The 16,747-nt window shown below is 36.4% G+C and overlaps 3 protein-coding genes across 3 annotated transcripts in view; 1 reads left to right on the top strand and 2 right to left on the bottom strand.

Annotated features, from left to right (window-relative positions):
* LOC106110034 (low-density lipoprotein receptor-related protein 1B) overlaps positions 1 to 16,747 on the top strand; it is a 45,496-nt gene that overhangs the window by 6,092 nt on the left and 22,657 nt on the right. The gene's annotated exons all lie outside the window — the stretch shown is intronic.
* Positions 1,827 to 5,489, bottom strand: LOC106110035 (maltase 1-like). The gene is made up of 8 exons (XM_013291717.1): positions 5,279 to 5,489; positions 4,840 to 5,019; positions 4,546 to 4,703; positions 4,069 to 4,454; positions 3,763 to 3,964; positions 3,100 to 3,456; positions 2,726 to 2,964; positions 1,827 to 1,941 (listed from the first exon to the last, which is right to left on the bottom strand). The coding sequence occupies exons 1-8, from the start codon at positions 5,487 to 5,489 to the stop codon at positions 1,869 to 1,871; spliced, it is 1,806 nt and encodes a 601-aa protein (XP_013147171.1). The 3' UTR covers positions 1,827 to 1,868.
* On the bottom strand, positions 8,119 to 12,698 carry LOC106110033 (maltase A1-like). The gene is made up of 9 exons (XM_013291715.1): positions 12,421 to 12,698; positions 11,676 to 11,828; positions 10,731 to 10,910; positions 10,326 to 10,492; positions 9,821 to 10,206; positions 9,481 to 9,682; positions 8,929 to 9,285; positions 8,613 to 8,851; positions 8,119 to 8,331 (listed from the first exon to the last, which is right to left on the bottom strand). Exons 1-9 carry the CDS (start codon positions 12,527 to 12,529, stop codon positions 8,259 to 8,261), a joined length of 1,866 nt encoding a protein of 621 aa, XP_013147169.1. The 5' UTR covers positions 12,530 to 12,698; the 3' UTR covers positions 8,119 to 8,258.

Below are 16,747 nucleotides of genomic sequence, written 5' to 3'. Positions count from 1 at the left end.
GTATTACCCTTAAAAATGCATCAAACAGACAGAGCTACTAATTATCGTATATATGATTTTTAATTATAGTTTTATCAACAAACCATATTACCTAATTTCTGGGTTTTTTCTATTAATGATTTGAACGTATTGGAATCACCATATCTGGCATCAATCAGTGCAAAATCTACGACACCTGGGTGATTACAGTCTGTGCTGTGAGCGGTAATATCTGACAGAACGACTGCGTCTGCCCCCAGGGCGCGCACGTAACTCAATTGTTTTATTAAACCTGCAAACAACACGTATAAATTACGGAAAACAGATCTTTGTTAACATAATGAGTTATCATGGCAATTAAAAAGGAAATTAAAATATTCTCAAAGAACTAAAATGCGCTTTATTTAAATAAACGCAATTCAAAAAGAGTTACAGCTTTGTGGAATTTCTTTAATAATAAGAAGAAATTGTTTGTTTAAATTTCTTTTGAGATGTTGGTAGTCTAATTAAGTAATTTTATAGGACTTTTTAATAACAAATGGCGTTGCATAAAATGCCATCGGTTATGGCATCTATCATAGCTTTTTATTTTTCACAAGCGACTACATAAATCTCTCCAGAATTACCTTGCAAATCTCCCAATCCATCACCGTCGCTGTCCTTGAAGGAATCAACTTGGATCCTGTAATAAACCGCATTACTCCACCAGGCCTCCATCAGCCCTCCCCCTCCCCTTGCATCCCCCGTGCCCCCTGCACGACAGAGACCTCCCACAGCCAGCCCTAACGCGAGCGCGATGAGCTGCATGCTAACAGAGATTGCCTCAGTAATGATCATTTACCGTAAACCATGACCTTATTACACTAGTGATGTGACGTCTTAGCGAAAATTATTTAAAAACCTAAAGGCCCTGTGTTTTAGCGATCATTAGAATAAGAAATAGTTGAATTTTCAGTAAAAAACGAAATAAAACACATCTGTTACATTTATATGAAATAGCTTCTAGAATATTCTTGTGATATAAACTCCCGTTTAAAATTACTTATAATTTTAATAAACCGGTACATTAAGCAGGAGTGCTATCATTAAAGCGTTTTAAATTTAAATCTAGAGCACAGCGTACCAGCCCGGCTTGGGTGGCGTGCAACTTTGCTAAAATACCGTAACATCCTAAATGCGGTACGAAGTGCACTCAGGGCCTTCACTTCGCCGGAAGCGACGTCAGCAGCCGGCCGGTAATCGCCCCTCCGTTACGAGACAAATTACGGTACGTACCGAATAATATAGTACTAAAGAGGCCTCCGAGCTCCGCACTATGTCATTTGTTGACGAGCGCAAATTTTAATAACACCCTGGAGGATGATACGTTGGTTTTTTATTATGAAATTGTTTTCGTTACTTGAAGGTGTTTATATACTTTTTTGATCATATTGCAAAGTCTTACTTACTAGTCAATTAACTGCGGCAAGTAAAATCATAATTCTTCATCTGGTGCGGCAGCGGGCCAAAATATCAATGATGTTTCCGCCAGTGAGTGGCAGGTCTTTCTAGACCCACCAGCACTAGGATTGATTAAATTGCTATAATTTTGTGGAAACGTTATGTACACATTTTATATAATGTAATACATCTGAGATAATCGTTTCGGACTAGCGAGGACATATCTTCATTCGCACCAGCTTAAGTACCGCGTCAGGTCGATATCGGCCTGATACGCAGTGACCACTATTGAGGTACTATCAATTTATTTCATCAGTTTAGCTTCGTATACTTAGATCTAAACCTGACGTTTGAATTAGGGTTGTAAATGATGTTAACACTTTCACATTTTTTTTAATATTTATTAACTAATTATAAAATAATTTTCTAGTAACTAATTGCTATTGTGGTCATGTAGGCGGTGCGCGCAACACTAGCGCCTCTCCGGGCTGCAGACTCAACTCGCCCAGTGATATTGTATCCCTGAAATATTAGAAAATTATATCAAATTAAACTAATAGAACTAACGTTGGTTTTGTATCTAGTATTAAATAGATGAACAAATACTTTTGTAGAAGAGGTATCTTAAATAGTGAATGTTTACAAATCCGTTTGGTTAATTTCTATTTTAAAACTCTTTTATACGACACACTCTTAGTATGTTCTGGTATACTGTTATCTACTTGTTATATTTGATTATATTACAGTGATAAAAATAAACATGAATGTTTAAATTAATCCATTTACAAGTCGGAAAACTAAAATTGATGATATATCGCGATTTTAAAATATAATCAACAAAGATAAAGCCACCTCGGTGTTCATAGCCGTAAGATATATTGCACTTTGTATTATAATTGATAATATTGATTGTAAAATGCAATTATTATTTATGTGCCTGTAGAAAAGAAGCTAGTGCATGAGCCGCGAGAAAGGCCACAGTTTTTGCAAACGAAATCTTGATTACCTATTTAATCAAAGTTAAGCCGTGATATATTCTAAATATTACAGATTGTACTATCTCTTAATAAGGGATTGTTGGATCGCTTGTATTCAGTTGTAGAGTGATCTAATAGATAACATAATCTACAATTTAAAATATTAATGGTTTTTTCCAAATATAGCCTGTAACGTTACATCATCGACAAGGTTAGTATATCAGCGCGAAGTGACAATTTAATACAATTTACTAGAATCAAAAGTGAATGTACTGCTTACTTTTATCTGAAATTGGATTGCTATTCCCTAACAGGAAAACACTACATACCCTGTTCTTCTTCTTGAGAATACGCTGGATTCGTAGACCGTCATTGGTTCATTGAGGAACGCGACTCTAGCCAGATCCACGGTATCCTCATCTGTACCCACATTGAACAATAGGACGTAAGTATTGTACGTGGCGAGATGGCGTACCAGCACCAGCGTGTTAACAGACAGTGCTTCCAGGTAGTGGGCGCCGTGCGATAATGATGCCATCCCGCGTAGTCTACTCAGCGATTGGTATACCTGGAGATTATTTGGCTTTCTATTTTTCTTTCAGGGCAATACCTTTCTTTAACTTGGAGTAACTATCAAAATGTGATTAAAACATTTAGATGATTTTACTAAATACTTTAGATTATATATTAATATTTTACGTACCTTGTAATGACTCCGCTCGGCCTCTCTCTGGGCTTGCAGATTGATTTCCATGTAGTCTTCAGCTACCGGCAGCCAAGTTGTCTGCCCCGTGGTGAAGCCGGCGTTGGTAGAGTTGTCCCAATGGTACGGCGTGCGTGCCGGGTCTCTCGAGTACTCCAGGTAGTTGTCTGGATTGCCTTGGTTGATCGCATTCACATCGACGGTGTCATTCCAGCTGACGTACCCGTCTCTCATTCCTATCTCTTCGCCTTGGTACGTTATGGCCACTCCAGGGAGCATCAAATTTAGAGCATTCAGACCATCTACCATAGTAGTTCTGAATCTTGACGGAGCTCTGCTGTTATCATGGTTGCCAAACTGGAAAGATAATTGCAATAATTGCGTATGTAAGTTGTAATGGGCGATTAATCGCCAAGTTACAGAGTCATATCCGGCGCGACGATATTGTGTTTAATCTTCTTTGAGTTTACGATTATTATTTTGATTGTACAAAATTACAATTAACGTAATATTTGATCTATTTTAAATCTATCCAATTCATAAAATACGCGACAATTATGAAATAACAAGTTAAGATATCTCTGTTATGTAACAAAATTGCTTTTGCTTAGGCATAAAATATTGTTATTTGTTCATGCTGTTTATAGTAATATTTTAACTAACCACCCAGTTGGCGACATTGCCGTAGGGCATGTAGGTGAGCCAGCGACTGATGACGTAGACGAAGTCACGTGCGTTGGAGGTGGCTCTGAGGCTAGTGATGAAGTCAAAGTTAAAGGGGAAATGGCAGCCGATGCGGCCGCGCTCGTCGCCATAGTACAACATCGTCATTGAAACGTTAGCGTACGCCTCTGCTAGCAGTACTCTGGAAATATTGAAAATATGGTTGTCATATACACAAGTATGAATTTAGCAACAATAATGAAAACAGGTGTTCAATTACACTCGATTGTAAAACGTAGTACTTACATTGTTTCCGAATCGTTTTCCTCCTGCCAACTGTCTGCGAATTCCCTCCATTCGTAGACAACGTCATAAATCTCTATAAGGTCTTTTATGTGTTCCTGTGTGGTGAATCCAGCCTGATCACTTGTCAGGAACATGTTCCCGGATAGAGGTTCATCGGGGAAGATACCTCCGTAATCGTCGGGATCGGCTTCAAAAAGGTGAGGGAGAGCGTCCAAACGGAAGCCATGCACCCCCTTCTCTATCCAGAACTGCATAATGTTGATCATCTCCTGTCTGACGGCAGGCTCGCGGAAGTTGAAGTCAGCTTGCTCCACCGCGAACTGGTGTAGGTAGTATTGTTGCCGCTCTTCGTTCCACTCCCACACGCTTCCACCGAACTGACTGATCTGATAAATAAAAAAAAATGATATTACTATCTAAAGCCCACAGCTGTATTTTATAGTGTTATTTTTTATGCAAAAATAATAGAAATGTTACCCAGTTGGATGGGACTGTGCGGTTCCCATTGACATCTATCTTAGCATCAGCCCAAATGAAGAAATTCTCGTAGCCCGGCTCCCTGGCCACTGATTTCTTGAAGTACTCTGATTCTGTGCTTGCGTGGTTCGGCACGTAGTCCAGTAGCACTTTTATACCTTAAGTAATCAAAATAAATTACTGTTTCTACATGTTGTTTAAAATGGTAGCAGTGAATAATTTTCAGTCGTATATCCAAAATAGCTATTGACTGGACTTTAGATACATAGGCATACTAATAAATAAAAAAAATACCAAGTTGTTGTGCCCGCCGGATGAGTTCTTCAAAATCAGCCATAGTACCGTACTCATGGTGGATATCGTAGAAATCGCTGATGTCGTAGCCGAAGTCCACCATTGGGGACACGAAGATAGGTGACAGCCAAATAGTACCAATGCCCGCGTCCAAGAAATGTTCTAATTCACTTGTAATACCTGTTGGAGAATTTCAGACATGTTATAGTTATACGAGTACATCAATTTATTATAAAGGAATGTGAAAAGTATTACTTGGTAAAGCGGTTTTATTCTTCCCGTGAAAGCTGTGAAATCACTTCTTCTTAGGATTCAATCAAGTATAATGAAAAAGTTCTATTCTCTAATATTCTGATGTCCCTAAAGGTTGTTATCTTGGTCCGGTATTCTTAATGCAAAGTTTAACATGCCAAATTAATTTATAAAAAATATTACGAACCTTTTAAATCACCTATTCCATCGCCATCTGTATCTTTGAAGGAACGTGGATAGATCTGATAAATGATCGTGTGCTCCCACCAATCCAATTCTATAATATCAGGTGGCGTCGTGTCGCTTCTCATGAGGGCCCAAGTCACCGTGCCCACTACCACTCCTACTACTACCGCCACCAGCACTGTTATCAACACTACCTTACCCCACGACGGCATTTTGGCAATGCTAACTGTTCACACGGGATCCAATATTTAAATGAATCATTATCTGACAGTAATCTAAATTGCGACAATATTTAGGATAATGATAACTTATCATTGAAAAGACCCTTGAATTATACTTCCAAATATAAACTAATTTGATAATGGATTGTTTAAAATCTTTAGTTGCCATGAGTGAGCGCTGAATTTAACAGTTTACCATCAAGGGGATATACGAAAAAGACAATATGTGAACGCATATCCTTAAAACAATTGTTCATTTATAAGGGAAAGACGAGTTAAGAGAATTGTAGTTGACGTTTGTAGAACAATGTCCATACAAACACTGCCTGTTGCTTACATTCCAATACAGTGGGTGTTACGATTTCAAAGTGTATTGCGGTGAATTGAACAACTCTTCAAAAAAAAAAATTCTTTCTTACTTGTAGTGGATTTTAATGTTATTCTGTTAAACGCTTTTTGGAATCTAATTGGAAACCAAGTGATTTGAATTCATTTTTTGTTTCTATCAGTGTTTTTTTTTAAAGTAAAATTTTATTCTATAACGTTTCTTCGACCATAAGGATCAAAGTAATAGAACACGTATTTGTAGGTGAGTACATTTTACCGTTTCTTAAAATATGCATATTTAATTTCATACATCGATCTATTCAACTCGTTAAGAATATATTATCCGGTTTTATCTGAAACACAATATTAATATTCATGAAAATTAAATGTCAAGTGCATCGCAACTTTACAAAATGGAAAATTTTCATATGACAAAATATAAAAGCTATATTACGATTATAATCCTCTTCTGGAAATCTAAGAAGTTTTTCATGCATTCTGTACAAAAATCTAGATAAATCGAAATAACCTGGTTTTAGCAAATTGTTTTTTTTTTACAATATCTCGTTTGAACCATAGCATACAACACATTCACTGGATCGATCTCCGGCCCCTCATTGAGCAGCTCGTACAGCTGCGATATTTCAATGCCATTGTTTTCTATCAATATACGAACATATCTGATTCAAATACTGGATTTTTTTAAATGGAATTCAGACTATCAATGACTAAATTAAAGGTTTTTGGAAATTACATTTGCTTTTTCTATTCATTTCAATTAAAAATATTCGATTAACCTTTTTGTTAAATTTGAATTCTAAGAGTAGGCCTTTGACTAAACGATCTGTTGTGCGATTGTCGATTGTTTCGCAGCCCATTTAACTGTTTAGTTGCACAATTAAAAATCTAGTAGTGTGTGCACCTCCATATATGGTAAGCTTATAGGAATCAAAGCAAGACTAAACAGTTGTGCGATAGTTTATTTCATGTGCATACCTAATAAGCTTAATATTAGTGTAGCTATACACGATCTCCTACAGATTTTAGTTAACCTTTTAGTTCACCTCACTGAAACATCAAAAACCCTGTTCCTGAATTGTTACATTTTTCTTTGCACAGCAAAAATATTTAGTCGGAATTCGCAAACTACGATTTATAACGGAAATGATTCTTTTTTATAAATTGGCCTGCATCCAGCTCTCACGGGATATTCCTGTTACTGCAGCAATCCTACGGACATTAAATGTGGCCAGCGTTAAATTATTAGAGAAATATGTTCCAAGAACGATGTCAGATTAAATAATGTCAGAAAGGCAGGACAATTTTCTTCGTCATCATCAAAACAACTGGGGTTTATTTAATTAATAATTTAACTATTTTTTTCGTATACTAAAAACTAGCCGAGTAACTATATGTTTCATACATTTTTTATGCCAGCGTAACACATTTCATGTTAAAAACCAATAACTTTCAATGCATCGAAACAAAAACAAAACGCAGCAGTAACGAGAAATGAACGCGGAATAACTGGGCTCGGGGCAAAAACGTGCAAAATGTTATTACTCCAAAAAGCTACGAAAAGCAACGCTTTTATGACGCGCACCGCAAAGTGGTAAATGTTTGGAACAAGTATGGCAGCGGCATTCCGCAGCGGAACCCCGCTTTCGTATCAAAGGCCGGGATAAACGTTTCCAAATAAAACAGCAAATTGTATTCCAAACTAACTTAGGGCTCTATATCGTATTTACACAAAGCAAATTCCCGTAACGCGAGCATAGGTGGCTGGCGAATAGTTTGACATTGTTTTGAACTCAGCTCCTGAAAGTTTACCTTTCGTCAGCCGTGTTATATTTTAAAAGCGTATATTGAGTACATTGCTGAATCGAGTATATTTATTTAACAACGAGCAAATCGTCGGAATTATTTGCCTGTTAATACATTTCATTGAGAGCGGGCGGATACTGAACTATCGTCACTGTTGTGCGATTGTCGATTGTTTTGCAGCCAACTCAACTGTTTAGTTGCACGACAAATCGAGTAATAAGCACGACTAAACAGTTCTGTGATAATTTAATCAAAGGTGGGCTCTAAAGCGATGCAAAGGCAATTAAGTGAATATATCTTGTTTTTAATTACATTGTTGATAATTTCGATGTCAGACCTAAGTCATACATAAAAATGTATTATTGTTTCTTCTTTGTAAAGAGAGACTATATTGTTTTATGCTTATTACTTAGTTTTACTTCTTCCGGATTGTATATTCTTTGAAAGCGAAAAATCAAACAATGTTATCATTAAAAAAGCGGTTTATTATGATAATACTATTTTTCACATATCAACATTAAGATTAAATTATCACTTATAAAAAATTATAAATAAATCATTTTACATCATATGTACAACATTCACTATGACCAAACGTAAAGGCGCTTATTAAACTGGGTCTGATCTCAACACGAGCGCCTCTCCCGCTTGCAGCGTCACCTCCTCGCCCGATATAGTATCCCTGTAACATACATACATATAATTATTATAAGCTGTATTTATTTCAAACTGTTACTATAAAAACAACAGTCTCTTAAAATGGCTACTGTCATCGCTCTTTATAACAATCAGCTTGGTTATATAGAATCGTTGTAAACGGACATTATAAACATACCCTTGTTTCCACAGATGGTCGACACAGTATGTACTATTTCATACATCTTTATCAGGCGTTATATTTGATTCACTCTCTTCTTACGCATATCCTGGTCTATTTCTATCTTAGATTGTAATCAAACTTACCCGACAAGTCTGTTCGAATGTATACTAGATACAGATACAGTCGCAGGAAGCTTGAGATGCGGTACACGGTCCAATCGCACTGTGTCAGCCGCGTCAGCCACGTTAAACAGCAAGACAAAAGTGTGGTGTGTAGGCAGGCTCCTCACTAAGTACAGCGTGCTGTCTGATAGGGCTCTAATGTCATACTCGCCGTACGCCAGGGTCTTCTCCTTGCGCAGAGCTGTCAGAGCTTGGTATACCTGGAAGGCAAGAAAAAATTCTTAGTACTAATTGCTAAAATAATGCTTCTTAGTCTTTGAGTAACATAATAATGTACCTTAAAATGACTTCGAGCATCTTCTTTTTGTTTCGCTAGATTGATTTCTTTGAAATCTTCGGCAACTGGTAGCCACGTTCTCTCCCCCGTTGAGAATCCGGCGTTCGTACCGTTGTTCCAGTGGTATGGGGTTCTAGCAGGATCTCTGGAGTAAAGATGGTAGGTGTCTTCGTCTCCTCTGTTGCAGGCCTCTACATCAACAGTGTCCTCCCAGCTGACGTAACCGTCCCTCATCCCTATCTCTTCGCCTTGATACGTAACTGCTACACCGGGGAGCAGCATATTGAGGGAATTCAGGCCGTCTACCATGTTGTGGCGGAATCGAGTCGGCATCCGGTTGTTATCGTGGTTGCCAAACTGGAAGCAACATTTTATATCTTTATTATGTGTATATAATAAACTTTAAATAGTATTTTTTTTTATGTTTTTGATCTTAACTTAGAGGAGCTAGTACACATAGTTGAAATCTATTTTGCGATTGATCTTCAACAACTAACAATTCCATGACGTATCGCCACTTTTCTTAATTATTCAAATAAAGAGTGTCCTTACCACCCAGTTTGGCACACCACCATAGGGCATGTATGTCAGCCATCTAAGAATGATATACACAAAGTCTCTGGCATTTGATCTCGCTGATAGGTCCGTGATGAAGTCGAAGTTGAAGGGAAAGTGCGCGCCGATAGCGCCCTCTTCGTTCCCGTAGTACAACATTGTCATTGTTACATTTGCGTAACCTTCTGAGAACAGCACTCTGAAATATTAGAATAAAGGGATTAAGTTTTAAATTATTACACGAAATGCAGAATAGATTCCTTGTAAAGTTTTTAAATGATATTGTTACATAGATGAAAAAAATTCTAGTGTTACAAAAATATTCCTTTCAACTAACCTAGTAACGCCAGGATTGTCCTCGAGATATTTGTCGATGAATTCTCTCCATTCATAAACGACATCATACAGCTCAATCAGGTCTTTGGTGTAGATTGGGATCGTGTAGCCCAACTGGTGCGGTTCGAAATGAATTATACCACTTAGTGGGTCATCGGGGTAGCTGCCGTTGTGGTCGGCGGGGTCGGCTTCTATAAGGTATGGCAGAGCATCGACCCTGAATCCGTCAGCGCCTTTGTCCAGCCAGAATTCCATGATGTTGAACATTTCTTGTCTGACCACAGGATTCCTAAAGTTGAAGTCGGCTTGTTGGATAGCAAACTGGTGGAGGTAGAACTGTTGACGTGCCTCGCTCCATTCCCATGCAGATCCTCCGAACTGGCTAACCTGTAAATAATACGAGAGAAATTGTTTAAATTTTTTGAAACGTAAGTGTTTATCTCTATAATTTACCGAAAAAGGTTCAAAGATAGCCTTCGGAGAACATAAAAGAGTTACAAACTCACCCAATTGGAAGGTGGGCGCATAACACTGGCATTGTTAGGATCCGGTCCCGGCGAGTCAGCCCATACGAAATAATCTTCATATCCAGGCACTTTCTTCTCAGAATTGATGAAATACTCTGATTCAGTGCTCGCATGATTGGGAACAAAATCCAACAATACTTTTATACCTGCAAAACAAATCACAAAATGTGTTTTTTTTAATTACGCGTAACTTTGGTCAATTCTAATATTTTTTGTACGATATCTAATAAACAGTTTTTATCTAACATTTTATCAAAACCTAATGTGTTACCGGTTGGCCACCAAGGATTGATTTGATATCTGTGGAAACAATTCCAAATGTAACAATCAGTTTTAAAGATTACACATTTGACATTAATAACATGAATTGTGTAAATTACTTGCCTAACTCATGAGCTTTTTTAAGTAATTCCTCAAAATCTTCCATGGTTCCATATTCGTAGTGGATTTTATAAAAATTGCTTATATCGTATCCGAAATCGACCATTGGCGATTCAAAGATCGGTGACATCCAAATAGCATCAACACCGGCGTCCACGAAATGTTCCAACTCACTGATAATTCCTGCAATTACCACAAATGTCTGCAATTTATGTTACAATTGACGATTACATTGCCAGGAAGTACACCTATACTTTATTGTAAATCATAATTACGTCGGGCTCTAATGGCGTAATCGCTGCGCAAAACGTCAGATAAGTATTATATCGTCAGCATACTGTTGGCCGTTTATTCATAACTTTTCTCGAAAAGAAAATCTGCTTTAAATGTCCTTAATCTGCAGGTCTTATAATGGAACTTGGTACACCATTTTTAACAATTCTACCAAGTTTATTTTTAATTCAAACAAGATAGTCCTTTAATTGATTTATCAAGTCTTATAGAAGTCAATCTAACCTTGCATTTACTTATCTCAATCAATCGTTGTTCGCATTAATGATGATTGCACATTTCTATACTATCATTGCTTGTAGGCTTATTTTCCATAATCATGTTTTTAATATCAACAATATTTATTATCTTTGATTCGAATGTTTTTCTTCTTTACTACAGAAAATATGCTTTAAATTTAGATTGTAAACTGGTTGTAGCAGTAATTATTAAACCTGTATTGAAATTGTTTTTTTTTTATATTTTGTGTCAAATTAGTCAATAACAGTATTTATGGGTTCACTGTTCTTTTATCTGATTACTTTGCAATGTTTTACGCCAGTAATCAGCTAATTCACATATCGAGCCACTGTCAGAATTTTGAAGAGATTACTTTTTAGGTTTTAAATATTAATCCAGGAGTACCATATCCGGCAGTATTGTAAATGAAATGTTTACCTTTCAAATCACCGATTCCATCTCCATCGCTGTCCTTAAAAGATCTTGGGTAGATTTGGTAAAGTACGCAGTGTTTCCACCAGTCGAGGGGCAGAAGTTCAGGCGGCGCCGGCGCAGTCGTCTGCGTAGACAGCACCGCGAATGTTATACCGACTGTAAACGAATTGTGCATACTTAGTAGAGACTTTTTAATATGTGATAGTAGGCAAGGGATGAAGATCTAAACTCCGAATGATTAGAAGCATATACTATTGTAACACGGGATTGCCTAGATAATAGATGTAGACAGAAGTATTATATATCCTATTAAATTCGTTTACAGAGGTAACTGCTAAAAATAATTTAACAATACGACGCGACGTTTAAACTATGACGTTTCGATGATAATGTCAACGCTCAAATATTTCAGCTCAAATAATTTTCTTGTTTTAAATTGTTCATTTACTACTGCGTATATTTGCTTCATTTACATGCGGATTGTAATCTTTACAAAAATTACATCTTACATTGTTAACATTAAGTCGTTATCTTATCAAAGCTGACTGCATGAGAAAATATAAAAATTAACAATAAATGTTGTGTATAAAAATAAAAAATAGCTTAATCAAGATTTGAACAGACAATCTAATAAGATATATATCTATTGCTTGTCAAATAAGTTCTTTTATTTTCATGAAAGATCCAGGAATAAACATTGTCCAGTAAGGTCACTGCTAGTTGAAGTGAACAATAGTTGAATACATACTTGCGATGCCTCCCACGACGGCCAGCGCGGCCACCGCGATCGCGGCCGCTTTCAGAGCTGTACCCATTGCGTCTGTGTCCCACAATGCGCGTGCGCACCTCTCCACCATTATTTATCATGGATTATGCGGACCGTAAAGATTGTACTATCATGATTGATGAATATTTTCGCACTAGTTGGGGTGCTATATAGATTCTAATGCCGATTGGTAATAGTGGACACCAGTGGACTTTACTTAGCTTAGAGTTCTAAGTTGTGTTGTATTTCTGTGCTTCTACTTTCGTTGGTTATGGAGTGCTTATTATTAGTTTTTAATCTCAAATATTCAATCTATAATAGAAATAGTATTGCAAGTTTTTTACCATATCATTGAAATATGTCTAGTTTCTTTCATAATAATTATTTGGATATTTAGTGTGCTAGTGTGATTACGTTTTGTTGCGAAATCGTACGTATTTTCTTTCTTCTTTCTAGTGAACGATTTTACATGTAAAATTTGTAATATAATTTATTTTAAAATAAACATTTCATGAAAAGTAATCCACACCACATTTCAAGTTAAATAAACATGTTACTTGATAGTACAATTTAATTTGCATACTCCCTCTACTAACAGATTACGCGATCTAAAAAATCGTATTTTTAACAAAAGAAAAACAACAGATTTTTTTCCTTTTTATCGACAAAACGTTTGTATCTAATTCGATCTACAATTATAATTACTTTTAGAAGGTTACGTTTTTATCTATTCTTGCGTTTAACCTCTGGTTATTTCACAGATAATTTTCATTAAATCGGATGTTAATATTTCTTGTTGGCTATTAAATATGTCTGTTTTGTGTTTCTTGTAAATGTATTTAAAGTACTTCCCCGACTGGACAGATAGTTTTCTTTTTAATACTTTATATCGAACGTACAATCAATTTTAATCCTGTTATCAACTCTACACGAGTTTTATAATCCAGTTCTTATCAACTAAATATCCGGTAAAATAATAAATTACATCAAATATGTTTAAAAATATTTTGTATTGAAATACAAAGTTTGAGTCCGGACTTTACTCGTTTTGCAGAGAATTAATTTTTAATTATAAGTCCTTGTAATAACGATCTTTAAGTTAAAATTATCCCGATTATAAATATTACTGCTCCAATACGAATGTTATATTATTGGATTCTGGATACGGTAGTATACGCTAAGTTATTTTTTAAGCTAATAATTTAAGTATCTATTGAAATTGAAAATAAACATATCAAAATACAATATCATGTTGTTTGCTGTCGACACTACCATACTCTACTTTTAATAGATGTATTATTTAACTACAAAAATAAGTGATGACGAGAACTTAATAGCGACTTATAGAATGAATAAAAAGTACCTATTTTTAAAATAAATTATACTTTCTTTATATGATAACGCAACACAACACACTTATCGATTTCTCTGTTTTCGATAAGTATGTTAATTGAAGATTTATTACTTTTTAAATAAAACATATTCAGTCACGAACAGAAATTAAAAACACTTCCAATACCTGTATATCAGCAAAGACACTTTTAAAACGAGTAGTAAATGTCCAACTTCTCGATAGCAGAATCTAACCCACACATCTTAATTAATGGCGTGTACTCACAACAGAGACGCTGCAACTCATCGCATTATTCAATCTAAATAGCAATGATTAATTGAGGAAGCGTCACGTCCACTCGTGTTTGGAACTCCGGTCGTGCGAAGCGCGTGTAAGAACCTAATTGATTTTTCGCGGATTTTTTCATAGGACGCATTAATCACACGCAGGGCCCGAGCTTAATTAATCACGCTGGTCTACGCGGGGCCTGTCGATACCAGGGCCTCGGGGTCCGCCGCCTCATTTACAATGAAATTAGGCGGTGCGCCGTCTAAACGAAATATTCGATCCAATGGCGTAGCGAGACGTGAGAAAAATATTATGAGGTCGTATGAAGCCATTATGGGTGTACATTTAGTGCTCGTAAGCCGGAGGATTTTGCTCGAGTGTGCGTACACGTAATCAGGCTTACGGTCCGTTAATCATGAACAGAATATAAAGTTAATATTGCTCTCAAAGCTGCTTATGTATTCTGTAATCATCTTAATTATGTGCTTAATATGTGACTCAAAGGCAGCTAACTCAATAGAAATGTTAAATATGTTACTAGCATACTTAACGCAATTATTTATGTTGTTGCTATTAGATTTGTAGCAATTCAGTTAGGAATTCGGTAATGTTTAGCAAGTTTTCGTCGATCTATATTAACATTATAAAGAGGAAAGATTTGTATTTTTGTATCTATTGAAGTAACTCAAAAACTACTGAACCGATTTCAAAAGTTCTTGCACCATTAAAAAGCTATGCCATCACTGAGTAATGCCATCTCTTTACTATTTTTTTAAAATTTCATGAGGGCGAAGTCGCGATCTAGTTATTCATAACTTCTTAGTTAAAAAGGTTTGTTATTTGATTCGTATAGACGACAAAATACATCTAGAATGTGTTTTTTTGTTCTAAAAAGGAATAACTGTCTTATAAATTGTAGATACGATACGGTTAAATGTAGATTCCATGTCAGTACACACCAATATTGTCGGCGTCTTTTCCCGTTTATCGTCAAATATGTTGTAAATGACTTGTGGATATTTGACAAAGACCAATTCGTGCTGTGTTTACTTTATTATTTAATTCCGATAGATTCGGTTTTTTATATCTTCTTGTTCGATTGATTGTAAATCATTTGCTAACGTATCCTAAAATTTTATAATTCAATGATAGGGAAAGTTGTCTATTGAATTTTCAAAGGAAAGTGGGTCGAGGGATTGGAAGGGTCTGTGAGGTTGGATTTTGACGGAAAATATTACGCTTCGGTCTCCGGTTTCAATCCTTTCTGACGCTTTGTCAAAGTAATGAATTATTCAACGGACGTGGAATATAGACATATCTCGTATAGATAGCTCAAAGAAGTAATTACTATCTGTACATATGTACATATTTAATTGGTATGACTTAGAGTATTCGGTTTATAACTATTTTTGTTCGTGTATACAACAAAGTATTTTATGCAGTTTAAATATTCCAAAGAAAAACAAAGTAAAATCCTCTTGTAAAGTTAACGTTAATTTTAAAACCGCAACTCCGCTCTGGGATAATTACAAAGCGTCTCGTTTTATTTGTAAACTGTTCGAGTTCAAGATATTTCCTAGTTAGTCTATGAATCGGAATTTAATTACGCTAAGACTAGACGAGAGAGCCGACTTGTGCGGGAACAAAATTAATTGCACGCGATGAGGTTTTTTTTTAATTTAGTTGTTTAACATGTCCTTTTTTGCATCTCGGCCGAGAGAGAATTTTAATTGCGCCCGTGGCTGTAGCTCTGCGGCTCCCGCGCCCCGCGCACCCCCGCCACGCACTCGTCTGGAGAATGTATAGGACTCTTCTGAATTTTGCGGAATTATGTAAATGAAATTGTAAAACAACCATAAATTAAAATGTTTATAAGTATATTACTTTTGGAGTGACCGAAACTTTTTTTTGGTATAAGTAACTGATAACAATCCGGGATATTCACCCAGCAATAGCTATAAAATTATGCCCAGAAAAAGCAGGTACTTATTTCTATGGTGTGCCATTTTCACATAGTCGAATTTCATCTTTTAAGCTTTTTCTAATGTCATAAAAATGTAACCACAATTTTTTCTCTAAATTCTCCGCAAAGTAACAAACAGTAGAAAAAGTTCCGAATAGAACATCAAAGTCATCTTTAACAAATCAAAACAAAACACAGAATAAAAAACGAACGATCAAGCGTAACGTCGGAATAACCGCGGGCGGGAAAAAATAAAAAAAAACTAAAGCGGATGTTTTCGGATATGCGGCTACGCGGCGCTACGAGCCGGCTACGGGCTACGGCTATTGCTACGCGGGGCGGGGTGAACGACCCAGTGGCGGAGCGGGTCGATACCCTCCCCGTGCCTCCCCCGAGATCGCGTAGGCTCGCCCTCTTCAAGGATGGCTCGTGGGTGTAACCGATCTCATGTAAATATTTCCTTTAAGCAGACAATGAACGCTTAAAATATTTTATTAGGTCTCTTTAGTACGTTCGCTTATAGGCACGGAAAAATATACTGACAATAGAAATTGTCTTTTAAAATACCTAAGGATATTAAAGTTACTATCTATTCATTAAAAAAAATAACTAACAATATAAAAATATGTATAATAATGGCCATCGCCGAGTGTGGCACTACAGGTCAGCAGACTGGGATAGGATGCGGTCTTTCTTTGCATCCTACCCATGGGGGCAAGTTTGCT

The sequence above is a fragment of the Papilio polytes genome, unplaced genomic scaffold, assembly GCF_000836215.1.
Source record: "Papilio polytes unplaced genomic scaffold, Ppol_1.0 DF820956.1, whole genome shotgun sequence".
Lineage (NCBI taxonomy): Eukaryota > Metazoa > Arthropoda > Insecta > Lepidoptera > Papilionidae > Papilio > Papilio polytes.
This window is presented reverse-complemented; position numbering and strand designations above follow the sequence as displayed.